Source organism: Parus major, chromosome 3 (genome assembly GCF_001522545.3).
Source record: "Parus major isolate Abel chromosome 3, Parus_major1.1, whole genome shotgun sequence".
In the NCBI taxonomy this organism is placed as follows: domain Eukaryota; kingdom Metazoa; phylum Chordata; class Aves; order Passeriformes; family Paridae; genus Parus; species Parus major.
This window is the reverse complement of record NC_031770.1, coordinates 77,066,447-77,093,785: the sequence shown is the minus strand read 5'-3', so window position 1 is coordinate 77,093,785 and position 27,339 is coordinate 77,066,447. Positions and strand designations below refer to the sequence as shown.

At 38.2% G+C, this 27,339-nt stretch overlaps 1 protein-coding gene across 4 annotated transcripts in view; it reads right to left on the bottom strand.

Annotated features, from left to right (window-relative positions):
- Positions 1 to 27,339, bottom strand: part of MDN1 (midasin AAA ATPase 1) — a 92,001-nt gene that overhangs the window by 42,081 nt on the left and 22,581 nt on the right. For all 4 annotated transcript variants that reach the window (XM_033512876.1, XM_033512875.1, XM_033512874.1 and 1 more), the window contains exons 17-50: positions 26,570 to 26,673; positions 25,424 to 25,568; positions 24,693 to 24,789; positions 23,404 to 23,517; positions 22,640 to 22,787; positions 22,366 to 22,476; positions 21,412 to 21,563; positions 20,773 to 20,951; positions 20,186 to 20,394; positions 19,023 to 19,169; positions 18,167 to 18,308; positions 17,905 to 18,039; positions 17,690 to 17,828; positions 16,608 to 16,746; positions 16,386 to 16,516; positions 15,751 to 15,895; positions 14,495 to 14,624; positions 13,745 to 13,975; positions 12,808 to 13,005; positions 11,165 to 11,373; positions 10,524 to 10,646; positions 9,430 to 9,627; positions 9,229 to 9,336; positions 8,438 to 8,626; positions 7,551 to 7,640; positions 7,197 to 7,457; positions 6,784 to 7,054; positions 6,283 to 6,442; positions 5,882 to 5,998; positions 4,524 to 4,732; positions 3,836 to 3,981; positions 3,158 to 3,360; positions 1,855 to 2,075; positions 736 to 849 (exon numbers count right to left, since the gene is read on the bottom strand). In XM_033512876.1, coding sequence (XP_033368767.1) covers positions 736 to 849; positions 1,855 to 2,075; positions 3,158 to 3,360; positions 3,836 to 3,981; positions 4,524 to 4,732; positions 5,882 to 5,998; positions 6,283 to 6,442; positions 6,784 to 7,054; positions 7,197 to 7,457; positions 7,551 to 7,640; positions 8,438 to 8,626; positions 9,229 to 9,336; positions 9,430 to 9,627; positions 10,524 to 10,646; positions 11,165 to 11,373; positions 12,808 to 13,005; positions 13,745 to 13,975; positions 14,495 to 14,624; positions 15,751 to 15,895; positions 16,386 to 16,516; positions 16,608 to 16,746; positions 17,690 to 17,828; positions 17,905 to 18,039; positions 18,167 to 18,308; positions 19,023 to 19,169; positions 20,186 to 20,394; positions 20,773 to 20,951; positions 21,412 to 21,563; positions 22,366 to 22,476; positions 22,640 to 22,787; positions 23,404 to 23,517; positions 24,693 to 24,789; positions 25,424 to 25,568; positions 26,570 to 26,673 — 5,415 coding nt within the window. The remainder of the gene's footprint in view (positions 1 to 735; positions 850 to 1,854; positions 2,076 to 3,157; positions 3,361 to 3,835; positions 3,982 to 4,523; positions 4,733 to 5,881; positions 5,999 to 6,282; positions 6,443 to 6,783; positions 7,055 to 7,196; positions 7,458 to 7,550; positions 7,641 to 8,437; positions 8,627 to 9,228; positions 9,337 to 9,429; positions 9,628 to 10,523; positions 10,647 to 11,164; positions 11,374 to 12,807; positions 13,006 to 13,744; positions 13,976 to 14,494; positions 14,625 to 15,750; positions 15,896 to 16,385; positions 16,517 to 16,607; positions 16,747 to 17,689; positions 17,829 to 17,904; positions 18,040 to 18,166; positions 18,309 to 19,022; positions 19,170 to 20,185; positions 20,395 to 20,772; positions 20,952 to 21,411; positions 21,564 to 22,365; positions 22,477 to 22,639; positions 22,788 to 23,403; positions 23,518 to 24,692; positions 24,790 to 25,423; positions 25,569 to 26,569; positions 26,674 to 27,339) is intronic.

Here is a 27,339-nt window from a genome sequence, read left to right as displayed (position 1 = left end):
AGGAAGGCAGCCAAACTCTCTCACTTCCAGATATCCAAAGAGAAAAGCATTAAAGCTGTCTGCAGGTTCTGTAAAATAGAACAGTGAGAATAAATTAAACAGGGGTTAGAGCACCCAAACAGAGCTCAGAAACTCAAATCTGGCTCAGTCCAGCCAAGACACTCAGGATCATCCATAAAAGCCCAGTGTCACTGTATGCAGCTTTCATGCATCCAACAAGCTTGGAAAGGAAGCCATAGGTCTGAGCTCCCCACAAAACACCAAGGAAAAATTACAGGCCAAACCATGGGTTTCAGACGGGCTAACACAAATCCTGAGGAAAAAAAGACCAGGGTACCCGAACTATCAAGTCAGAAATGCAGTGAATATTTGACTCACCCTTCAGAACATCATTATGAGGTGTAGGAATACATCTGAGTCACAGATACATAGCCAGGACTGATGGGCAGAGCATTCATCTCTAACTTGAAGAGTATGAATGCACTTTATTGCCATATTTGCTGGTCTAGACAGCAAGAATGTTTGTATTTGTTCGAGTTTCTTTTTTTTTGTTTGTTTTCTTTGTTGCACTTTCTTGACAAAGTCAAGAGCTTTTTTGACAAGTTCTTGACAAAGGCAACAAGTATTTAGAATTTAGCCTTTGTTTTCCTACCTACATTTCCTAAGAAGGGTTGCAGTGTAGTCAGAGAACAAATAAAGGAAGCAATGTCTTACGTCCAACTCTTTCAGGAGTACCTGTCATAGTCGGCTGTAGCAACTTGATCATGTTACTGACTCCAGATGAGAGGGGACTGGCATAGAAACAGCCAAGGGCTACAGCACTTGCTTCCAGCTGAATCCGCACTGAATCTGCAGGTGAAGAGGGGAGAACACGGGCTTAAAAGAATGTTTAGTACAAATCAAGAAAAAATAGCTTCATCTGAGCCAGCACAAGCAGACTGAATCAAATCTGTGCATGCACTCTGGATATGCTGGTTGGTCATATTTTGTATCTCCAATAGGTCTTAAAAGCACCAGAATGTCACAGCTGAAGACATAAATGCTATAAGGAGTTCTAGTTGAACTGGTGATACTACATGTATGCTAGTAAAATATGGTTTGTGAAAATCCATTTATACCTTCAAATCTTCACCTCAATACATTTTTTTTTTGGGGGGGGGGGGGGGGGAGAGCGTATTTTCTTTACAATAAGAAAAAGAAAGAGCACACTTTTTATTAAAGGAATTTTTGACCTATTTTCTACTTTACAGACCTACCTGCCTAAAAGACAGTAAAATAAAGGGGAAGCAATTAATATAGGAACAGCATAGTCTGAGATTTCAGACCATAGAAGAAAGTTAAATGTGTGAATTACTTGGACTAATGCCTGCCTAAATGCTCCATGAGTTTAATGGGATTAATTCTGTAATTAGGTGAATAGCTCATCTCAGCTATTATCCTGAATATCCAGACAACGCTGCTTCAGGAAATCTCAGTTCTGCAGTTTCTTGGCTTTCTAAGCACTTGTATTTTAACACCAGAGAAGGCATTTGACTGCTTTCACTATTACTAAAAAAGTAGTGAAAAGGCATGTTTGCTTACGCAGACCAAAACTGATCCAAAAATAACTTAATCCAGAAGTGACACAAGTTACATCCACGGTTGAATAATAAAGGATAATGTTTAGCCCAAATCTCCTTATTTTCCTAACATATACAACCTGTTTCTGCCCCTCCATGTAGCCTCCATGCCCTTGAATAAGTGTGGATAGTTGACATAGTTTGGAATGGTCTGCATGTTTTCATAGAAGACTTTAGATTTGTGAAAACATAACAACTCAGCCCTTAGACAAAACAAAGTTAAATTATTACATACCAAGCACCTGTGGCAGATTTTTGGCTAAGGAGTTAAGCCATTTAACTCTTAATTTCCAATCTTGATTGGTTGCCTTTGCTATAAAAAATTTCACTGAAGCCTGGAGAACTTCCATTTTGTCCATCCAGTTTGGATCTATCTCTACAGCACTGAACTTGAGACTCTCGGGATTAGTGGACTGCATAACTTTCTTAAGATCTTGCAGAGTCACTGGTAATGTCCTGAAACACAAAGAAGTCCAGCAATCAAGGGCTCAAACTGCCAGATGCAGGCAAAAATATATTTTGCAGGTAAAGCTATGCAACCATCTTTAGGCATCAGTGTAGCAATGCAACAATCTTTCCTCCATTATTTAGCTTTAAAACCAGTTCCAACCTCAAATCAGTTGGCGGTGCCTACTATTAGCAGCACACTGTTGCGAAACATTAATGCACTATCCCAAGAGAATATGCACAGAATTTCACTGAGAAATTCTAACTGATTTGTCAACCAGAATGATATGCAAAGTTCAATTAAAAATGACACAGATAGGAAAAGAAGTGTCATTGAAAAAAAAAAATCAACAAAACCAAACAAAAATAGCAAACAATGCAGCCTACTGCTAAGAGTTTACAATTTCAAATTTTATCTTAATACAGACTTTCACAGCTCAACCTACAATACCTGTCCAGAGTAGGTTTAAAGCAGAGAAGGTAGAAATGAAATTTTTGCCCCAGTGCTGTAAAATTTAATAGCTATATTGCACAAGAAATCATTAAAAAATTCTTACGTATACCCCCTGCACAGGGGCCTCTGCTTCTTTCAGACAGCTGTGTCTGAAGAAGGAAGTGTGTTTTTACCTGAAGCTACTGGACCTAAAATCACTGACAAATAATTAATTACATAAAAACAGGAAACCCAGAGAATCATTAGTATACTTTAAATCAGTTCAATGCTCAAGTGTTTTAAATCTTAGAAGAAAACTGAAGGAAGATATTTTGGGGCTCTTATTACCTACAGTGTTTGCATTCACATTTTCTGCTAAACAACTCTCAAACTGAGTCAAATGCACTTACTGAAGATTAAAAAGTCAAGTATTTTGAATGATTTGGAAGACTTAAGAATAAAGCAGCAAATAATTGAACTTGCATTTGCAGTGGCTATACAGAAAGGTAACAGGAACACAGCTACAGAATATGACAATCACAGTCTCTACTTGCACAATTTGATGAAGACAGGATTTTGCAAGAAACAAAGACATGCCATGAATAGTTCACATATACTGTTTCTCATTTACTAGGGAAAAAAGAACTTTCCTGCCTACCTGCAGTTTCTGAGGTTTAGTCTATGCAGACAATACATCAGGACCTGTCCATCACTCTGGACTGTGGAAAGGAGTGAGTCTTCAGCTGCAAACAGACCCGAAGGCAGGGAGTCTGGCCACAATCCCACTGCTAGCAAGGACTCACCCCAAGTGTCAGGGGAAGCCAGAGAGGAAGCATGCCTCGTTACCAATTCTAACACAAGCTACAACAAACAACCAAAAAGCAGTTTAGAGTCACATTCAAACATGTAACATGTATTCAAGCACCACAGCTCAGGAAACTCTTTAGTTATGTGTATTTATTATGAAATTATTGTAGACCAAATCTTCTACAAACACTATATAATGTACACAATAAAACTACAGAAACATTCCTACCAGAAGTGAAATAACACTGTGCAGTTTCAAACAGAAAGTGAATGTATCTACAGATGACAGTGTGCACACTGTTACAGGCTACAGATACATCAGAATGAATGACCCAAAGACTCAGCTGAAGCTGTTACAAACTACAAGCCTGAGTCCAAACAGGATATTGTTTGGTTCATCTCTCCAAGAGCACCATCTTCAGTCTCTTGCTTAGGCACTTAAGAAAAAGAGGATCTCAAACACTAGCCTCATGAAGGTACATTTTTCACTTATCTAGATGATCTAAGAAAAGCTTTCAAATTTTTTTACCTTTTGGTTGATTTGCAGTTGTTGTGAGCGACCATAAACTTCCCAACAGGCTCTGTAAAAAGACTTCGCTAATCCAAAGCCTCTTTGTATTTGCTGCACAATTAATACAGCAGCCTGAAGCAAAGGTGACAAAGATGACACGGAACCTGAAAGATACACAACAATTAGAGTGAAATGAATGTTCAGCAACTGTCAACCCTTTAATATGAATAACATTACTTTAGGTGTCATGATATAAAACAAATATATCCTATTGACCTGAAAGCTGAATGGATTCTTCCCAAGGTGATAAGAAAATCTGACAAGACTATTAATAACAGATGACCCGTTCAAAAGAAGACATCAAACAGCTGAGATGAATGAAACTCAGCTGCAAAGTACAACTTGTGCAAACCCTCTGTCGTTCTGATTTTCACTTTGAATACATTGCCTTCCTGATAGCAAGGGACAACAGACACGTGCCAGTGTCTGATGCCTCCTTAACAAAGCACTGTAGATACCACTTTTTCATGACTTGGGCCTACTTCCCAGGAATGCAAAAAATCAGTCCAAAAGTACCTGATTATAGTTGTATATGCTTACTTATATCAGCACATAACACAATAACCAGCATTTAATACTAAAGATTTCATCCATATTTATGTAATGAGCCCATGCTGCTAAAAAACACCTAACAGACTTTTTTTACCTGCTATTGCTGCCTTGGTTTCTGAATGCACAGCCAGAAGTGCATCACAGACACTATCTCCAACTAAACCCAAACCATGCAGGAGCAGCTTCAAATCCAGACTGTCCAACATATTTCCATCATTCTCCCCAGGAATGTAAATTTCAATCCCACGATTCCGCATGGCTCTGGATATTTCCCCATGAACTGGATCCATAGAAAGGAACAGCCTGTTGAGTATTAGAAAAGACTAATTCAATTTGGAAGGGACCTACAACAATCATCCATTTAAATTGCCTTAAATTCTTAACATGTAACTTAGGTCCTTAAACTATCACTCTGAAGCTACCAAAGCTGCTTCTCCATAAAGTAAATTGATCTTCATAAAAATGGGGACACAATATCTAGAAATCCAGAGACAGCTACTGAATTTAAATGAGAAATCTGTATGAATAGTTATACTTTGCAATTAGACACAGATATTCTGCATGACTTAACTCATTATTATCTGAGTTATGTCTGTTTGCCCACTTACAATGAAAAGTCAGACTATGCCTCTGAGCTATGAAGGCTTCTAGAAATTTTAGCAACAGCTTAAAATAAATCTGTGCTATCTAAAAACTGAAGTACTCAACATACAAGTAGTTAATACTATCAATAGACACCTCTTAAAAGCAAGGAGAAAAATATACTTCTGAGATACAACACAGTGAAAACAGGTTTCTGAAAAGTCAAGAATGCTTCCAATTCAGAGGAGCCAGAGCATTATGAGTACCAATATCCTTGTCATGACTTTATAACAGATATAAATTATGCAGAATCCTGTTACATTCTCTTCCCGTCTTCCCCAGAGACTACTTCAGGTCTGACAGAACAGACTGTCTATTTGGGTGGTTTGTTAGGGTTTTTTTAAGTCCTGACACTGCAGGAAACTCAAATTTATATATGGGATGGAAAAAGCTGTGAAGAAAATGATTATGCCCATATACCAGCTTTCATAACCAATCAAAAACCTCAAGATATCTCAAGACTTCAATATCCGCAATATATGTATCCTCACTTTTGATCCAGTGAAACACAGAAGTGCTGAAATCCCAAATTAGAAATGCAAAATCAAGGCAGAGGCACACTGCTATGAATTTTCCTGTGCAGCAGTTTGTGTTTCAACAGGGATATAAAGCAAAGCCTCTTAAGCTTTTATATGCTCACCACAGTGCAGTCTTCTTCCCTGCTAGAGAGTATCAATACACTACATGGCAAACTGAACAGAATTCAAAATATCAAAAAACTGTCTCACTGATGACATTTTTATTCTAAACCTGCTATTTGATAAAGGGAAAAAAAAAAAAAAGGGAAAAACAAAAAGCTGAATTAAGTACCTGAAGTTAGGATGAGGAGCTATTGTAGGAATCGTGCCATCTATGACACCTCTCTCACTCATGGTCAGAACACCTCCTGGTTCAAGCAAAGCATTCAAGCGGTCCAGCACAGAAGGGCTACATTCAAAACAAATTCATGTGATCATAAAAAGGTATCAATTTGATCCCTTTCTGATCTGAAATCAAAATGGTATCAATCTTAAGCAAAAGCCAAACAGTTAGTTACTTGTTAAGGTAACAGGAAAACTGTCAAGTGCTAAGCTGTCTGAGAATGAAGATACTCTTCCAAAAAATCTAAGTTACTGCTCCTGTCTATTATCAAATACAAAATATTCAGTTGTGAACTAGTGAGTAAGAGGAAAAGTTAATCAGGGAAGTCAAAGGCCACTAAAATCTCTTACTTGCAGAAATTAACATTGTCCATCAAGAGCCAGTCTCCAGATTGCAGGGCCTGAACCAGCATCCCATCTACCCACTCAAAAGTGCCATGGCTTTTGCAGTCAGCAGCCTGGGCCTGCTGCAGCTTGAAATGCCGGAACTCTTCTACCAGGTGAGCAAACTCTGAAAGGAAATACACCTTCCTCTGAGACTTACATTAATGAAGCAGCTTTCCATTCCATTCAAGAAAAATCATAGTTATTTTGTTAATAAACATATATGCTTCCTACTTTTTAGGGGAACATAACAGCAGAGCCTCCAGCTCTTCAGTAACCTCCCATAGGCAAAATCCATGTAAACAGAAAAGGTTTGCAAGCACAAAGAAATATAAAACAGACTGACACTTCACTCCCTAAACAGGTACTTTTTTGCATCATTTCCCCCCAGTTATATCAAATTTGATGAGTATTAATGTCTTATTTTAAACAATGATAAAAAAAAAAAAGGAAAACTAACGTACATACCCGCCTTTGTGTAAGAATTTATTTTGTTGTTTAGTCGCTGGGTAAGTACAAGTATTCCCTCCAGCTTGCTCACTAGTTCAGCTGTAACCCTTCCACCTCCTTCCCCCAGAGATTTGGGTTTGTAATTCAGGATGAAATTGCTCCAAGCACGCAGCAGGAGCTCAGCATCATCTGCACAAAGTTCTGCCAGGAGCAGACCGTCCCTTACAAGTGTGCTCACAGCATGCTCCACTTTTTCCAGGAGGCGCTGCCACGGCCTGTTGATATCAACCTGCAAACAGGACACTGGGGAGTTAGTTCATGCAGAACACCGTGGTGCCAAGGCTCCACTTGCAAACACTAACCCCACAGCAGACTGGTTATGTATTAGGTAGGAAGGAGAAATATTGCCATATTACCAAAACAGTATTTACCTGCTCAAATCCACCCAGGAGTTCAGTCGTATCCATTGCGCTGTTCATCGCCATGATCTTCAGCTGGTGGCCGGTGAGGTGGGCCAACAGCTCCACCAGACTGGTTTTGCCAACAGCTGCTGGGCCCACCAGGATCACCATCCAGCTCATGTGCACACACTTCATTATGGACTCCAGGGACTGCAGTGAATGATGCAGAAGTGAGAGAGTTCTGCCAGAGTGAGGTATATAGCTGCCACGAGAAAGAACTGAATAACCAATCTGAAAGGAATGACAGACAGAGACAAATGAAGTTCAGCTGTGCAAGTTGTTTCCTTCCCTATCCCATCAAAAAATCCCTTGTCAGCAGTTTACCTGAACGTTATATGGATTGATGTGAAACTCCCTGGTTCCTGTATACACATTGGCCTCCTGGCCAAAAATGTCTCTGTATACAGAAATAACCTAGAACAGTTAAGACAGCAGAAAGAGACTTATCAGTTCAAGTTACCCACTGTTCCAAAGATTCACTTCTAAAGGTTTACACCTGAAGTATCTTTTCCTCTCAGCTCCACAACTGTATGACAGTAACTAACACAGTAAATCTCAAGCTCATTTAATTCAAAGTGCAACTAGCAATGTAAGTGTGAGCTGCCCACAGCAACCCTTTCGTTAACCACAGTTTCTTGAGACTTAAAATAACTGTAAACAATGTTTCCCTTCAACAAAGTACTGGGACAGAATTCACTTCTTAAGTATGCTCTTTGGTAGCACAGAAAAATATAATGATGTTACAGGGACAGGAAAGTAAACGCAGGAGGAAATATGCAGTCACATATAGCCAGTAATTTCAGTTTTACAATTGGACTTTCCAGTTTAATACCAATTAAATGGTGTGAAATTAAGCAAAGCACAGGATTTCTAATCAAGAGATGGATAAGTAGGTAGCAAACATTATTATTTAATACAGAATCACATAAGAATATTATGTGTTTTAAGTCCTTTGTTATTCTACTTGCCTTCATTTATATCAGCTGTCTGCTTTTATACTAATTAAATTGGTATTTTAAATGGCAAGGGAAGCAGGCATCTATATCAAACCCCAAAAATCTAAACAAACCAATTTTTCATTTTTAAGAGGCAAGTGTCTATGAATGAATTGCAAGGAGTCTTCAAATTGACTTCAAATTGAGATCTATACTTGGATTTCTATAAATATGTCCTGACCATCTGAAGAGAATGGAAGGAGAACAATGGCTCACCTTTTCTTTGTCTTCTCTGGTTCTCATTCTTTCTCCATATACCAAAAACACATGCTGGCCTGGATCATACCATCCTGGTGACTGGTCAACAAGCATAAGCTGGCACCAGCGGAAAAGATCTCTTAAGTTGAACTCCCAGGGTCCTCCTTTCTGTCCCCACTTTTTTTCAGCCATTACTTCTTTTTCAATCTTAATTAAAAAAAAACAACAAGAAAAGGTAGTAATTAAAATACAATAAAAAATAATCCTTTATTCCACCCACAAGCTGGTCTTCAAATATGTTTTTTAAAAGTCTTGACTGAACTTCTGCCTTTAGCACTGCTTACAAGACAAAGACAACTGAAAGAGCAGACTGAACTTACTTTGCTAAAGATATTTTAGGAACTAAAGCAAGATTTAGTCTGTCTCTTCTCTACCGTTCCTCTAACACTCAGCTCAATTTTGCAGTTCACTCTTGCACTCTTATAAATGAATATGCAGTAAGATGTTGACACAACAGATTTTACCTAGGGTCACAGAATACTACTTCCTCCTGTGTGTATATGTTTCATCTTCTGTGAAAAACCATGCCTCATAAAATATCAACAAAGCATCTGATTGTCATGGTACAAGAATTCAGGTACTAGGTTTAGTGGTGTTCTTTACTTTCTTCTGTGTATATTTCCATCCCTCTTTTTTTACCCACATACTTGCCTATAAAAATGCTTGGAAATATAACATTAGACTTGATTTTTTTCTAATCTTACTGCATTCTGCGTATTTCTACAGAAAAGAAATTAAAATATGTTTACCTTGTTATTGAAAGCAACCATTTTAGCAATAATAGTTTTATCAATAGCAGGAAACAGTGTATTCCCAATAAACTCCATATCTTCTGCTGACAGTGGATCAACATAGACCTGTAAAATCAAGAGAATTCAGAGTGTTTGTAAAGTCACAGAAACCTATAAGACAGGATCATGATGTAGTTTAAACCAAACAAATAAACTTGCCTGCGTAAATCTATTAAGAAAGGACTTGGGGAGACCCTTCCTTCCACCTCCTTGTCTGTATGGATTCTGGCATCCAAAAATCTTAGTCGTCTTGTGTTGTACATGAAAATTCATTCCCAATTCTGGAACATAAATCTCAGCTCTGTGGTCAAAACACGCATTAAGCCCCTCTAACACAGACTGAGAAGCCAGATTCAACTGAGGAAAGAAATAAGGATACAATATTAATGCACCACAAAACATTTCTGCATAATCTCCAGTCTAATGGTCTGGGATATATATAGAAGGTAAAATTCCATTTCATTGCTGTTCTAGAACTAATACATGTTATCACCACCAGCTAGACTGTTATACTGGAGCAACTAACACGTCCTGATGTTCACTTGTTATTTGTACTGTGTTTTTTCACTGTGATAGCAAAACAATTTTCCACTGTAAAACCTGCACATTCAAGATGTTTCTTCTGAATTTAGATTCATACATTAGTGGCAGTCAGAGCATTTTGTCTGTTTGTTTAAATTAAAGCAGTCACAGCTATTTAATTATAGTGGTTATTTAAAGGGGCATTCTTCACAATAGGGGGAGAAAAGGAGGTATGCAAGGGGCTAATGAATTGAAGATTTTGCACTCTACAGAAATTAGAATGCACATTGCCAAGAAGATCTGTGCACACACATGCTTTAAGGCATTTGCTACATGACCTGAACAAACCTGCAGTAGCAGGATAGCTTATTCTGGCAAGATGGAACTCTTCTCCATCATAATTACATCAGTAACCAAACACAGTGTATTAGTCCCAGAAAAACACCTCCTATTTCAGTGAAATTGTATCCACATAAAAACACTTGTACCAAAACTTATGTTGACACTCTTATCTGAAAACTTTCACATGTAAATAAAATCTCTCCATGGTTTTCTTCAGTAATTTAAGCTGGGATTCAACCCTTATTCTCTTGTCTCAAAGAAGTCTCATCATCACCTGCCTCCATTAAGGGAGGTCAATGGCACTTAAAGGTATTTATTCCACAATCCAAATTGGCAAATTTGCTCTTCTAGAACATTCTATTTTGTTTGTCCTCCAAACCTGAATTTACCTCATCTAATACAATCCAGTGTCCAGCCTTTAGTGCTGCTAACAGTGGTCCATCACGCCAGGCAAATTCTCCTCCCTTTCCACCTTCAACAGGCAAGTCTGTCCCAAATAAGTCTGTCACATCCTTTGGGAGTAAAGAACAGAATGGGGAAGTTGAGGAATTACAAAACTTAACTGAGGTTCATAAACAGAACTGGTTAACATTTTCTCCCTTCTCCTTTAATACCTACACTTTAGGTCTATTTAAATATTTTTAGCAATTGCAAAATGCTAAAAGCTTTTCGATTATAGGAATCCACTGACCAGTTACTATATTTAACAACAAAAATTTAAATTGGAACAGAAAAGCTAAAAAGCCTGAAAGCTGTTTTCAAGTAATGTTGCAGAAGCCAAAAAAAACACATTAGACAAAGATATGCATGGCTTCACCTGAAAAGAGAAGAAATATCTAAGAACTGGCATTCATTCACAGAAGCTTGCTGCTCTGTCTGGTTCCCCCTCTCATACAGTTTCATCTTAAAACCAAGCAGGAAAAATTGACATTTCAGACACAGGGCCAAAGTTAAAAGAGAACTGCACTTTAAAAGTTACACAAAACTTCTACCCTGCCATGAACACCAAATAATGAATATTTCATTCTACCGTTTGCTCAGACAGGTTGATTCGAACAAGACAGTTGCCTGAGGCTTTTGCCAGGGCAGCAACTAGGCTGGTCTTGCCCACTCCTGGTGAGCCCTCCAACAAAATAGGTTTGTTAAGCTGTAGGGCTCTTAACAATCTTTGTGCATTCACTGCTGTAGTCCCAGCATTTAAAGCATAATCTGTCATGTTGCTCCTCTGGAGAATAGGGCCTAAAACAAAGGAAAGATAAAACAGAAAACAATTAAACAATTAAAGAATGTTTATGCTGGAGCTGCTGACAGTGTACCTCTGAATGAGCTCACTCTGTCTGTAAACTGCTGATCTGAGTACAGCAAGCAATGGAGATCCATCCTGTATACCATTCTCAGTGATCTGGCACACACACTTTGTTTGACAGCTGCATCTCAGCCCATCTCCACACATTTATATTGAATTTTGCAAAAAAAAGGCATATGGATGTACAATTTATTTTGCTGTGAAACTTCAATACCTCTCGGTTCATTACTGAAACTAGAGATCTCTCCCTGAGAAAACATAAATCTGTCCTTGCACTTCAGTCATGTGGATCTAAAACTCAAAAGTAGCTCTTGAAAAACTGACACTGAGAGATACAATCCAGTTATGCTCCAGAATAACATTAATTTCTTCCATACACTGCTAATTCTGCAAAGGAACAGTCCTTTAATTAGAAGTTTGCTTTTCTTTTACTGTTATTATGGCATACAGTAGGGAGAGAGCACAGAGTTTGTCTGCCAAATTCCAGCCAGTATAGCTCCTTGGACAAATGTGTAACACAGCATTGCTCATGTATACAAGATATTAACCACCAATGCATCCCACACAAACTGATGCCTGTTTATTATGAAAGGGATCCAAAGAGATTAGTTTTGTGGTCGAATCAGCAGAAAGGAACTAAGAAATTTATGAAAAAGCATTACTTTGTACAATTTCATGCACGATTAACACAATCCATTAATGCCAGAAAGTTCAAATAACAATAATTAATACAGCATAGGGAACACATAGGTCCATATGCTGAAAACTAACCAGCCGAGTTAGAAAGATCACAGTCATCACTTTTTAGTCTTGTCATGGTTAAGGATAAGAGGCAGTGTTTTGCTATTTTGTTTACATTAATTTGTCCCATGAGGAACTGAAATGCAGAGACTTAATTTTGCCAAAATTGTAGCAAATCTTTGAGAGCCTAGAGCAAGGCATGGCATTAACTTCCTTTCTGTTTAGCTCTGCACTCATGCTTTCCACGCTTTACACAAGGGCCAGGATGAGCTGCAGCTTTAGTTAGTGGAAGTTAACAGGCATTCTGAGCATGCAAAAGTGACAGAAAATTACAATTCAAAATTAAAAAGAAAAAGTTTTGTTGCACCAAAAAAAAAGTCTATGAAAATTAGGCCATCAACCATTTAAGAAGCGATGAAAAAAAGGGAATGAACTGATGTGTCTTAATAAATGTGACTGACTTGCAATCTAGACACTTGGAGGTAGAAGAGGCAATTTTTTAAAGCTTAAGAACCAATGAATTGTTCTATGATAGTTCAGGTATCCTACTTAGGTTTAGTGATTAACAAAACTACTGAAAATATAAATCACAGAATAAATGCCCACCCACTCCCACAGTCTCTTGCCTCTTGGAATAAAAAATGGGTGAATTCCCATAAAGTTGTCCATCCATACAAGCTCTTTTTCCTTTGTTCTGTCATAAATCTTTAGTTCACTCTTCTGATAATCAGTCAGCTCAAAGAATTGACTCATTTTCTCATGTAAGAATGTCAGGCATTTCTCACGAGCTAATAAAGCTGTATCAGCTGAGCAGGATGTTGTACCTGTAATTAGGAAAGTTAAGTGTGCTTCAAAACATAACTTGGCACATTCATCTTATGACAAGAAACACAATCCCTTCATGTGCATACAGGCTTATATTTTATTTTAATATTTTTGCTTGACAGTGCTTCCAGTACTATTTACCATAGTAAAATAGTTAGAGATAGTCACAACTAGTTCTGTGAGCAACAGAAATAAGGACACCGCATTTCCAGCCCCCTTTCTTCTACTGTCACAACCACCCTGATCCCTTGCCATAGGCCCCTCCAGGCTTTCTTTTCTGGCGTTTCTTGTGCCTTTCACTTTTCCTCCTCTCCCTTATCTACTATTTATCAGCTGGGCCAGCAGCCAAACACACAGAGATGCATTCTCAGCTATGTACAGGCCAGCACAGACAGATGCTGACATGTGGAGTGGGGGATAGAGAGCATAATATATGCTCAAGTACTGTATCAGCTCAGAACACTCAATAAAAACCATGGATTTTCTTAATTTATGTGCTAGCCATTGCAATATTATTAGCCCTTCTAATTTACTTCAGCTTGCTCTATTACTCAAACTCTTGCTACTGAAACACAGGAAAAGCACATGACACACAGGAGGGCTGCCAAATGGAAGTGAAAACATCTCCCAGCAGAATCCCATGCTGCCCCAAAGCATTTTGTTTGCATTTGGCTAAAAATATTGATACAAATAAACAGTTTCATATTTTCTGCTACCAAATGAGCAATGAATACTTACCTGATCCTATTCCATCAATATACACCAAACATGCAGCATGGATAAAAGACATCACTGGAGAAATGTTAAGGCGGCTGCATCCCTTAGCAGAACTTGAATCATCCTCTGCCATGACATTCATAAAATTAATCCAGGCCAAGACATCTCTCACACTGAGAATACACTGGCGACCAAACTCTTGATTAGTAAACCATTCAACAAAGTCCATCATGAGTTCTGCTATGTCTGCCCCTAAAAAAAAAAAAGTAAAAACAAAAACCAAAAAACAAATAAATTTGTGTTACAATTTTTTTGGTCGCATCTACTACACTGTTGTAAAAACATCTTTAAAGTAGGTACAGCTGCATGAGCAATGTGGATGGATACTCTATATCCAAGAAACAGGATAAGAGATTTCCTGCCTGAGCTGTTACAGGTCCTTTTAAATTCAGGTAAACAGACAGCATCAAGTGACTAACAGTGAAGCTGCTGGCAGGAAGTGAAGTGCCAGCTCTTCCAATGCTCTACATTGAAACCAAAACTGGCCCACTGAAGGGCTGGGGATAGTTCAGCTACCTGGCTGGTGAAGTAAACACAGCCTTGAACTTACTTCCATCTTGGCATACACACAGTGAAGGAAGAACAAAGTCCAAAATACATTGTCCTCAGGAAGAAATGTAGCAGAAAAAGGGTGACAGTGGTGTACATTCTGAGGAAAGGCTGGCAGCCTCCAAACTCCTTATTTTCTTACCAACACACAGAAATACCTACCCTCGTGGTTTACTGCACCCAGAGACAATCCTGGATGAAGATTGTGTTTCACAATCTGCACCAAATCATCCCGGCCATTGCTCTGTGGACACCATATTTCTGTAAATCTGTTGCGCAGCGCAGGGGAAAGCTGCGAACAAGCAGAGTGACAGAGCAATTAAAGTTTCATTACATCATCTTCCCTAAAGGTCAGTTAACAATAGCCTTGTAGTCACTGTACTTGTAATCAATAAATAAAGTGAACAAGATAGATCTTTCCTTCTAATTTTGACAGAGACACTTTGTAAGAAAATCTTTGAAAGAAGGATTTTTAAGACTTCTAGTAGTAGCATCAATGCAGGAAAGGGCTGGTAAAGAAAGTTCAAAAGAATACGGGAAGAAACTCAACTGGTCTGCCAGCACCAAAGCTCCATCTCATTCTAGGACACCATGTATCAAACAATGGCTCTGTAATCTTCCTTTGCTTACAGAAGCAAACCACCACATGGGAATTTGCCTTCAATCACAACTCATTTCCCTAATTCTTCTCTTCCTTGGCTGAATCAGTCAAACAAAAATCAGTACCACAAATGCAATCCAGTAATAAGTCCTATTTAAACACATGGCTTCAATGAATGGTTCTCTACTCCAGAAACCACTTTAAATGCAGTACCCATCTTAAAAGAGCCTCTGGTCCTCTTGTATAGACCTAGCTTCCAACATTGCATAAAGGTTTTAGGGTTTTGTTGCCTTACAGGTTTTCTTTAACACGTTTTATATTACTTAATTCTCAACTGCAGCAATTTTTTTTTCATTTAATGAGAAAGATTTTTTGGGATGTGATGTTCATTATTCATGAAGAAACACAAGATGACCAACACTTTCTGAATAGCATTAGGGAGAAAAATCTGCTACGCAACTTTATACTACCCCAGAGAGCTGGCTTCACAAGTCACAGTTCCTGAACTTGAATATTCTACACATCAAGCCTAACTAGAGTATTTAGTTTTATTATTTATTATTTTAGTTTTATTATTATTATTAGGTTTCTTTGACATTTTGCTGAGTATTCATTTATAATGCCAAAGTGACAGCCCACAGAAGTGGCAGAAAACAGATTCACTCCAATCCTCCTTTAGTGTGATGAAGCAGATGCCAGCTAGAAAGCACTGGATGCCAGAATTGGCATGATGCATTTTTACAATGCACCTCCAACCACTTAATGGTCAGTATGACCAGAAGTTACATGCTGTATTTCCAGATGTTCTGACATTTACCTCTTTTTTCCCAAAGTCACCTCCTGGGTTCATGGTCGCAAGGATACGGAATTTCTTTCCTGCAACTAATAGTTCTACTTCATTCTCCTCATCATCTTGACCACCTTTTTCAGCAAGTACCAATGTCTTTTCAGCTTCAAGAACACTAGAAAGAAGTTTCAAATATTGCTTATTTTAAATTTTGTTCCACACTTCAAAAGATTACTTAAAAATTAAATCATATTAATTGGCCTGGATAAACTTTCCTTTACCCAATATAATGGGTAACAGAAAAGACTAAAATTAGGGATACCACTGCAAACAGATAACAAAGTTAAATTTATGTTTTAGTTGCTCTGGGGGTTTTCTTTACACACACACACACACAAAAGAGGGGAATAACTAGATTTTGTTCCTAGGATTTGACAAGATGCGTGATTTCAAGAGTTCACTGACAGGCTGAAAATAATAATACTGCAGATGGTAAATCAGAGATTTTACTTCCAAGTTTTATTTGTATTATTGTTCTTTTCAGCAAGAGAGCAGCTCACCTAAGCCAGGAAACAAATGTACCTGAAAGAAGTCAGATTAACCCACTCATGTCTGGATAACGATCAGACACACTGAGGATGCTTAGTACCGCATTTCAGACATACCTGTTAAGTCGCTCCAGTACAGAATCATCAGCTAAAGAAATCTCATCAAGGAGAAAAAACCCCTCTTCCTTCATTGCTAAAACAAGAGGTCCATCACACCACTCAAAGAGTCTAGAACCATCGGATTCCTCCTAAGAAGCGGAAAAGAAAGTGAGAAGTCATAACTGCTGCTTTTTACTTCCACGGTCACCCCCTCCAAGGTATTACTGGTGTATGACAAACCTGGTCTTTGGACCTCTGCCTGAGTGGTCGCAGCCCTCCCAGGAAGTCTGATGTCTCCATGTGCAGGTGGCAATTCACTGAGTACAGCTTCTGATTTGCTAATGCTGCAAAGATCTGACAAATCGTAGTTTTACCACACCTGCAAAAAAGTAATTTAATTGACAAGGATGAATTAAAAAAAGCAAAACCAAACCATCAGTTTACTTTGGACAGGATTCATACTTTCATTGAAGAGCTACGATGCAAATGCGCAACATGAAAATTTTCTTCTGCTCCTTTCCTTGAAAGAAATGTATGTAAAGTGAAGCCATTTTTGGCACAACTGTTGCTGACTTGCACAAGAGGCCTTTAATTAAATTAAATCAATAGCTGCAATAATGGATTTCTGCATGTTCAAAGTTAAATTTATTTCAGCTTGCCCTTACAGACACTACTCAAGCAGCCTAACATTTCACTGAACTGGAAATGCAACATGTCTAGACCAAGCCTAAGTCTGAGGGAATAAACTGCTGAGTATCTAGTTTTCATTTACTACCCAAGTAAATTTTCCTTCTCTTCTTGTATTTTTTTTCCTTCTCTTGCATAAAAATTTACTCCACAAAATTATAATTAGCACAAGAGCAGACAGTATCTACTTCCATGACCTCCTCTACAGCATATGAGGTGGAGAAGTGGTAGCAAGACTATTCAAGCTCATGAAACATGCAAATTGAATGTGCTCCCAGTGAGAAAAATGTCACAATATCCCAAAAGCAGCCACTCCCATGAGGCACAGCAAGATTCTACAGGGCACCTTGTAAAGCTGGGAAAAGAAATCAGTTCACTTTCATTTTACTACTTTTATGTAACTTCTATGTAGTTACACAAAGTAGATAAACCCATCAAAAACACAGGTTAATTGAGATGCATCTGCTTCTCCTCAAAAAGGAACCGTGGAAAACAGCAGCTGCAAGTCTGCAATGAATGAGACAGGCTCAAATGTCCCAGATCAAAACTGGGACACTGAAGCCCATACAATCACTTTGTCTCCAGCTCAGCAGCTGGTACAGCACTACCAAGAATATCATAAAAAGCAAGATTACCCAGTGTCTCCCACCAGCAGTACTGGTTCACCAAACTCCAGGGCTCGTCCCACCAAAATGGCAAGTCTCCTCATCCCTTGAGTCCAGACAACATGGTTAAAATCTCTGTCCATCACTGACATCCACGTGGAAGACTTAGCTGCACAACACAAAGCAATCCATCAGCTTCAGTCACATCTAAAGATCTACCAGTGGGATCCCTCTAGGAAACTCACCCAGTAGCTTTTTGACACTTTCCCCTGAGAAGAGAGACTCAGGATATATTTTTTTATTGAAGTGTTTTTCAATGACATTTTGAATAACATCCACCTCCTCCTGTTTCCTGACTCTGCCTGCCAGAAGCATAAAACCTACAAAACAGAGGAAGAGAGAAAGCAATTACTACCTGGGTAATCAGCAACAAAAATTTACACTTAAGAAGTAGGGCTGGAAAGTGATTCTACAGGCACTTAAAAAAGCTGGGGCAGCAGATCTCACCATCATTTGCTAAGTGCTGAAGCCAGTCATACTCCTTCTGCAGCTGCTCTGCCAACCTGTACCTTTCAGCCCAGCGGAACAGATCCCGCAGGGTAATGAATCCATGCTTCCCAGCAAACACCGTCGAACCTCTGCGGTAAGACTGTCACAAGGACAAAATGTGAGGTATTTTTTCATCAACCTGTCCAAATACTTCAAGCAAAGCTAATCATCACCCTCTGCAGTGACATTGCAACAACAAAATTCTATGAGTAACTACAGAAAAACATCCAGTAGTGACCACTCCTAAACACTAACTCCTTTTAGGCAGGTATTTGATGAGCACCAGGAAAGAAATAATTTAATAATAATTTTTTTAAAAGAACAACTAAGAATAAAACAGATACCTGGAATAAAACAAAATCCAGTTTGTGCTGCAGTAATTGTTTTTAAATATGAGGTAGTTCTAGCTGCATATTAAGTGCCAAATGCCTGTTGAATACAGGTGTGAGTGTACAAACATATGCAAAATTACTGCTTACAAATAATACCGAATTGCACATGAGCCCAAGACCCCTACAAATCCAATCCTGTACTTTGGCCCCAGAGCAAGAGATAATTCTATACATGAAATCCCAAGGTGTCTGTTTTTTTTGGTTTTGTTTTTTGTCCCTGGCTTACTCTCAAATCTAACATTCTCCTCCTTAGTCTTAACCACTGAAATTAGTACTTTGGTGAGTTCTCTCCATGGTTTAGGATTTTAAATATCCTTCAGCTAACAATACCTCCCCCTCCCAAAGGAATTTATATACTTTGTGCATGTTACTTTAAAATATGTTTGCATTTCTTATACAAAGAGAAAAAAAGAGTCTCATACTTGCAGGTCTAACATGACTTTGACAAGCTTGCTGCAGTAAGAAGGTGGCAAACTGCATCGCTTGTGAAGGATGGTTTCCAGTTCAGCACTTGGCAGTTCATCAAAATGCAACTCCACAAAACGATTTCTGAAGGCTCTGGACAAAACCTAAAATATGAGACCACACTACTGCTTGAACTTTTTCCCTTGATATTGCTCATAGATTGTCCCCTACACATCCAAAGGAAATAAGGATAGTGTCATAGCATACAAATTAACACATACACAGCAACGTTGAAAGAAAGCACAAGAGACAGTCTGGAAGAGGACAGAAGCTTTAAAATGGATTGTGTGTTTTAAGGGCATAGGCAGCTAAGCATTACAAAGCCACAAGCTCACTCTCCCTACAACGGGTTTCATAAGCAAAGCAAAACATGCAAGCAATGCAAAATTAGGAATTTGTTCACCATTTCACATCAATAGACAGGTATCCCATCATCTCCAGGAAATAAGGGCTTCATCCCACACCACTGTTATTTAGGGAACATCTGAACTCCCTTTCTTCCTCCTCCCCCAGTTTTGACTGCTGAGCACAACGTCATATGATACAGAACAACCCTTTGGGCAGCTGGGGTCAGCTGTCCCAGCTGTGTCCTCTCACAGCTTCTCGTGCACTCTCAACCTACTCCACAAGCAGATGGGGCAGGGTGAGAAGCAGAAAAGGCCTTGAATCTATGCAAGCACTGCCCAGCAATAACCAAGACATCCCTGTGCTATCAACACTGTTTTGATCACAAATTCAAAATACAGCACCATACCAGTCACTATGAAGAAAATTACCTATTCCAGACAAAAACCAGTACGAAATGGACTTCTATAGCCTAAGTAGAATATCTTTTCCAGTACTCTTGGACCAGAAATGCTGATTCAAGTATAATATATGTGAACTCTGGTTCACTAAATCACTTAAATCTCAACTACCTAAAATTAATTAGAAATCCTGTATCCATGAAACAAGCAACTCACCTAAACAGAGCCCAGCTATACTGACACCCACCTCAACTCTCTCCCTCTTGAGAAATTCATGCTGCTACACATCATAACATTTACACATCATATTTTATGTATGAGAGAGATTAATTCCCTAAAGTCTTAGCTACCCAAAAAGGATCGATCATACAGACCTTTCTGCCACCATAGAGACCTGGAGGATTCTGTGTGGCAAACAGCATGAAGCGAGGGTGAGCTTTGACAACTTCCTGAGTTTCAGTAATGAACAGCTCTCTGTTATCATCCAACAAGCGGTTGAGAGCCTCCAGAACATCAGTGGGAGCCAAATTCAATTCATCTAGAACGATCCAGTAGCCCTTTCTCATTGCATCTATGAGAATGCCTTGGGGGAACAGAAAAATTCCTAGTTAAAAATCTTATAAAGCAAATCTAACAGAAGCATGTACTCAGATACTTTCAGGAAGCCATTTCGTTCAGAATAAACAGAATTCCAGAGAAGGAAGCAACAGTATTGTTTAAATTGTTGGCTTATCATCTTTAGGTCCAATCTTTAGGTCTTTAGGACAAGCATGGTGAGAGTGACAAGAACTTTCCAGAATTCACTGGAATTCACACAAGTGATTATTGTCAAAGTGCAACTTCCTACTTTATGGCAGGTCATCTCTCCATTGTAATAAATCAGACAATCAGAAAAGAGGAAAAACAACCCAGATACTGAAATGAGACAGAAATTTGGAGTATACAGAACGTGCTCACTTACCTTCCTTAAATACCAACTTTCCAGAGGCATCTGATGTGTAACAGCCAATATATTCTTGGATATCAGTATGCTCATGGTTGTTAATCCTTACACAATGATTCCCAGTAGCAGCAGCCAACCAGCGAATTAAACTGGTTTTACCAACAGAGGTCTCTCCTTGAATCAGTACTGGATGAGTCCTAAAAGCCATGACCAAAATAGTGGGTTAGACAAGCATGAGCCACGTCTTTCTCACACACAAGATGTCAACATTATTAAACAACACTACCAAAACACTACCACTTATTTAGGGTATCCAAGATCACACACTAACAGGGAAATACAAATATCTTTAGTCCCAAGTGCTAAGATCTACCCAGGAAGCTTTTTGTGGCAGTGCAAAATAAGCAGGCTAGTCTAACTGCAAATTTTTAGGTCAGAATTTAAATAAAACTAGGTATGGCAGTAAGATGGTTTAAGAAAACAAGAAACACATGTATAAAGTTCAACACACTCTATAATGAAAAGGTAACTGTAAAGTAGAAGGAAAATAGACATTATTAATCCAAACAATGAAAGATTAAAGGGGCACCAACAACTCCAGGCCTAAACAAACATATTTAACTTATTTTTTTTTAATTGAAAAGTTGAAACACTTACCCTGCGGACACAACCCTGACAATGTCTTTCAGATTAAGCTTAACTGAAGGGGTGAGCACATAACTCTCATCTACTGTAGGTTCTTTGTCCCCAGCTGAAATCCAGTATCCTTCTATAAGTATAAAACTCCCTCCTTGAGGTTTTGGTATTTGCTAAGGAGACATGATGGAAATAACAGATTATACAAATGGGTTTAAATTTTCTAATGAAAACAACTACTGTTATACTACTGCTATATATTCTCTATAGTAATTTTAATTGAGAACTCCTGCAGTAAGCTCTGTCGTCTTGTCACAGAATGCAAACTACAGGAAAAACCTGACCAGATTATTTCAGATATTATTTATGAAGCAGGAATCTTTGCCAGTGGCATGAAGATAAAAATGTCTCAAGAGTCTCAGCACTGAATTTTGAAGGGCATTTACAAGCAGGAACATTGCTTTAATCTTTTTTATATATTTATATACATTTTCCAGTATGAAAGGGTTTATTTTGAAACAAATACCCATCTCCTTAACTGGCTTCCCCATCCCCCATGCAAACTCATGCTGGGTTCCCAGCACTAGTGACATTCTTCCTTTCCCATAAGAGACAAAGCACAGATGCTCCTTTGTATCCATATGTTCTGCATTCAGAGTCTAAAAATACAATGCCTGAGAAAGCTCCTCCAAAGTCTGTGAAAGCTTTACAGTTGGAGCCACTGCATTAAGCTGCCCACACTCCACAGTGCTTTAGTTATTCAGGCGTCCATATTTTTTCAAATTAACAAATAAACCTATCAATATTCAAGCAAAGTAAAAAACTACATAAGAATGTTATTAATTTTTTCTAGTTCTTTGTAAAATGAAAAACAGAACTGCAAGAAGGAAATGTAGAGGAAAAAAAGAGGGAAGACAACTCAAAACATATTTTACTTTAAATACTAGACAGTTCTTCATAACCTTAGTTGCCTACCTGCTTGAGAAGGCTTTTGATGTTGCCAGAGACTATATGCTGGCAAATTAGCTTTTGAACCACTGGGTGAGAACCTCTGTCAAGCTGTGTCAGGAAACTCAAACAGAAGCCCTAAGAAGAATTATTTTCAGTGATAAACATGAAAAATAAGGAAAATAACATACAGATTAAAGAACCATTTCTGTTCAATACTGAACTTAGAGAAGATTATCCTTTACCCAAACAACCTCTGTAGTGAATACACACTGAAACAAATGCCAGCACAGGTAATCACCTCATACAGGGAGCGTGCTATGCTGCCACACGGATTAGATGCTGCAAATCTCAATGCCCTGCATAGGGTACGGAGACTGTAGTGAGGTCGGTGGCCAGTTCCATCCACCAACTTTGTTTCTGCTTCCTTTCTCACAGATAAATAAAAGCTGCAAAAATAAAGTCACATAGAGCTGTTACTGATTAGACCAAGGAATTAAATCCCAAGTATGAACACTTCAGTTTATCCCCAACTATTACTTTTCCTAAAAGTTCCAGGTTACAAAAGCTGTGCCAAGCTCTGCCATCTGTACAGTCAGTGAAGCAAAGCAACAGAGTATTTTTAGAGCCATATTTTTGACAGAGCTCAATATACAGACTGGCTATGAACTCCAAATACTCTAAACATGAGATAGTTCACCTTACACTAGGGGGGAGAAAGGTAACCCTAGACAAACACACAAGAGTTTCTTCAGAATTATCTACAGAAACAAACCATTTTAGCCTCTCAGATGTGAAAGAGGACTGAAACAACAATGCTATTTAACTGGTGCCACCAAGAAAACAATACTGAATATAAAAAAATAAAAATCGCCTTCCCATAAATACAGAAACCGCAGAATCAAGAAGATGGATGTCTACACTCTTCTGTTTTCTAAAGCTATGCCAACTGCTGCATGGGGAGCATTATACTGTTACCCAAAGCAGCCTCACCACAGACTACAGTCACATACTTTCTTTTTGTGACTTACTTCACCAAGAATTTCAAGATTACACTCAACTTACTTCACAATTCCTTGCACTGTATTTTTGTTCACATTCAAGCTTCTCACATAATCCATTACAAGAATATGCAAGTCTCCTTCATTTCTCAATTCTTCTACATAAAGTTCAGTAAACCTGAAAGAATAAAATCGATCTGTAACACTTAAGACACCTGACCATACTGAAAAATCATGTTATATATAAATCTCATGCCACATAACATTTTAAATTTTTAAGCAACAGAATACTGATTGCTAAAGCTACAGACCCATAGATTTTCAAACATACAGGCAGACTCAAGAAGCAGAGTAGTTAGAAAATAAGGTATTACTAACACTTTCAAGCAATTTATCTGAATTAAACGTCTTAGACTGAAAGTGGACAATGTGACTTAAAGTGCAATTTTAAACAATTTACAATACTCAAATGAAGTACTGACACAGCAGTAGTAGTAGCTATTTTTGATGAATAGTAGCCAGCATTTTTCACAAATATAAATTCATTTAAACTTAGCAAGTTATGCTGATGTCTCTTTTCTTCTGTATTACACTCACTTTCTTTCCTTTCACTATCCTGCAAGAGAGCTAATAGCAATAAAACCTCGTTTTGCCACTAATAGCTACAAATGGCTAGTTACACATAGCTGGTGCATCTCTACAGTCTTGCCCAGTGTTTATGAATCTGGGAAGGGACTATACATGCAACTTTTGGCACTCATGAGGGAAAACTGCATCAAGCAGGAGATCTTTGCATACAGGAATAGGTAGATGGTACTGAAGAATGGATTTGCCACAATTCTAATTGCCTTACCACAGCTTATATGCTTTGAGACCACACATCAAATTATTTTGAGTATCACACATCTGCCCCACCATGCAAACCACCTTCCTTTTGAGTGAACAAGACTGGATTTGCAGCTTTTTGCAAGGATCGTCAACTTAGCTTCTGAGTTATGAGAAAGGCTGCTAAACAGTCACCAAGCACTTATTTGTCCTTATTACTCCCATCAGGAACATCAAGTGCTGCATTCCCAGGTGCTGACAGCTTAACTGTGAAGAGTAACATCTCCTGCCCCCACTGACAACACCCTACACTACTGCTAGACCATTTGCTCATGGCCCAGCTACTTCACCAGAGTATTTTGCTGATTCTATTTCATGAAAAACCTTCACCATACATCTCTCACAGGTAGTAAATTTGAGTTCAGACCTGCATTCTCAGGCTTAAGATTCTTCACTGGTCAGCTCCTGAAAGTAATTAAACTTTGAAAAAGACAGTGACTATTTTGTCCCAGAATCATTATTTCCTACCTGTTTCTTATTCCTAGAGGAAGATTTCTCTTTCCAACATCTGTAGCTGGATTCATGCATGCAAACAAGCGAAAATCAGGATGACGGACAAGAGGCTCTAAAGCAAAACAGAAATAAAAGACAAAGGTCATCATAAACACGGGATATTTATATGTTAAATACGGTGTATTTTATCTAAGGCAACTTTCTATTGCTGCACTATTAGACTTTCCTAAAAATGCTAGCATGAAAAATTTTCAGAGAATAACCCCATGTGATTTCATCTGAAGTACCTGCATCTTCACAACAGCCACAGGCAAGTGAAACTCCGACTTTTTTGTGCATAGCAAGATGTTGTAACGTCACAAAACATTTCAAAAATTATGTGAGCCCTAAACTTGGAACTCCTTTTGTCTCTTTCAGAACAATAGCCAGGGCAAATCCAGCCTGGGATGCTCACACCACATCTGCCTCCCTCTGGAGCTCCTGAGAGCAGCATTCAGAAACTGCATTTTTTTTATCTTTACATCTGTAAAAGGAGTTAACTTTCTACACAGCAGCCCCTACAGTGCTGTTGAGAACACACTAGTGTTCTGAACCTCTTGCAAAGTACCAAGTCTACAAAGAGCACCTTCCTCTCTCATGCACACATTCATTTTAATGGTAAGTGATCTCAACTTATTTTGAGCTATGTAGGATGGGAAACTCTGTTGGATACCAAGATACAAGATAAGCAAGCATAGAAACAGTACCTGTATCTCCTCTGTCTAGTAACACCAGTGACCCAGATGATCCTTCCAATAAACCACTCAGGCACTCCAAAGTCTCTGCTGCAGCCAAATTAATTTCATCCAATAAAATCCACTCTCCTTTTTTTACTGCCTGTGCCAGAGTACCCTAAAAGAAAGATCAATTTGTCAATCATGTTGCCAGCAATGAAGTGTCAACTGAAGCATTCAGATACTGGAAATACTCTGTGTGCAATCCATGGCTTGATTAGACAAATGGCAATTCCAGACCTTTTACAGCATTAGCAGTTTTACTGCTCTCTCTCAATAACAGCAATCATTTTGCCAGTCACAGAAGTCAGACAGTCATCACACCAATTTATCAGTTACCACTTAGATTGGCTCAAATAAAACAGATTTAAGATCCCCTTATTTGTGCAGTCTACCACTGTGGTGCATATGCATCACTAACACCACATGAAAATAAAGTTAATCTGAAGAAATCCATAGACACAAGCACTATTATGCTCCTAAGGAATGTGCACCCAATTAATTAAAATTGTACTTAGGTCAGAGGTTCTCCATCTACTCATAAACACATTTTTTTACACATTTTTTACAGAGGACTGGTCAACATTTTACACACTTTCCATGAAATTTGAGAGCATATATTCAGATTATCAGGGTGACAATAAACAAGCATAAATAAACCTCATGGTTTCTCCTAATCACACTTCATGTCATTAAAACATATTATGTGTTTGAAATGTTTAGAAAAAGCACTTCTATATAAACAGCACAGATTCTTAATATTAAATCCTTCACAGGAATCCCAAGACAGAAGCAAACCCTACTGGACACTGATCAAGATGTTTTTTCTAATCTCCTAGAGTTGAAAAGAAGATATGACATACTGATATTCTTATCATACCAGTCCTAATTCCTGTCATACAGCACTGAATTAATGTGCTACCACAAACCTGTCTCTCACTGCCCATCTCAGCACTGCTTCCTTGAATCTGCAGACTTGATTTCACAGAGTTATCATGGCACACGTTTTACTTCACAGCAAGGTTCTTGCCAGGAAACTATTTATATAATACTGATGGCAAAGTCTTTTAAATACTTCTAGTTACTCCTCCTAGCATCAAAATGCAAATATTCAAATACCTCAACAAATGCAAAGAGAAGAGCATTTTCTGTCATTTTCATCTGTTGATGAGCATGAGTCAGTTTAAGACCAAATGCCTCCCACTTTTCCTTCAGTGGTAAGCCTGCAAATAAAACAAATTTAAGTTGTACCATCAGAACAATAGCACAAAAAAATGTTTGACAACAGTATTTTAACTAAGTTGTTTCAAGCAGAAAGATACAAAAGTAATCTGAAGCAACAAAAACATTCAAATCCTGTAGATGACACACCACAAATAAAAAAAATTAATTTAATCTTGTTATTTTGTGCATGTGTGGATTTCTGTTTTTTTAAATTTAACTGTACCCATAAGTCAATAGCACTCAGATAATTTGCTATTCATTCCCAGATAAGGAACTAATATTCATATTGTACTTTGTTCCAGCATGACTGTTACCACTCTCTAATTTCCAGACAGAAAGAGGCATGTCAAAAAAACAAATCCAAATCTATAACCCTTATGACAGAGCAGATTAACAATGAACACTTCAGTATCAATAATTAACACACTACTGCTTATCAGTTACAACAATATTTACTAGGGCACTGATTCAGTTATTTGTTAAAATCACTATCTGAGCCACATACAGCATCAAAATTCTGTAAGAAACTTTGCAAGTTACAGATTTCAGCTTGTCTTTATTTTAGGATTGTCAATTCTTGCCATAAGTGGTCTTTAAACTCTCTTTTTAAAGAACAGTTATTTTAGTGTCTGTATATTTAGAAGAACCAGTTAAAAGAAGAATAA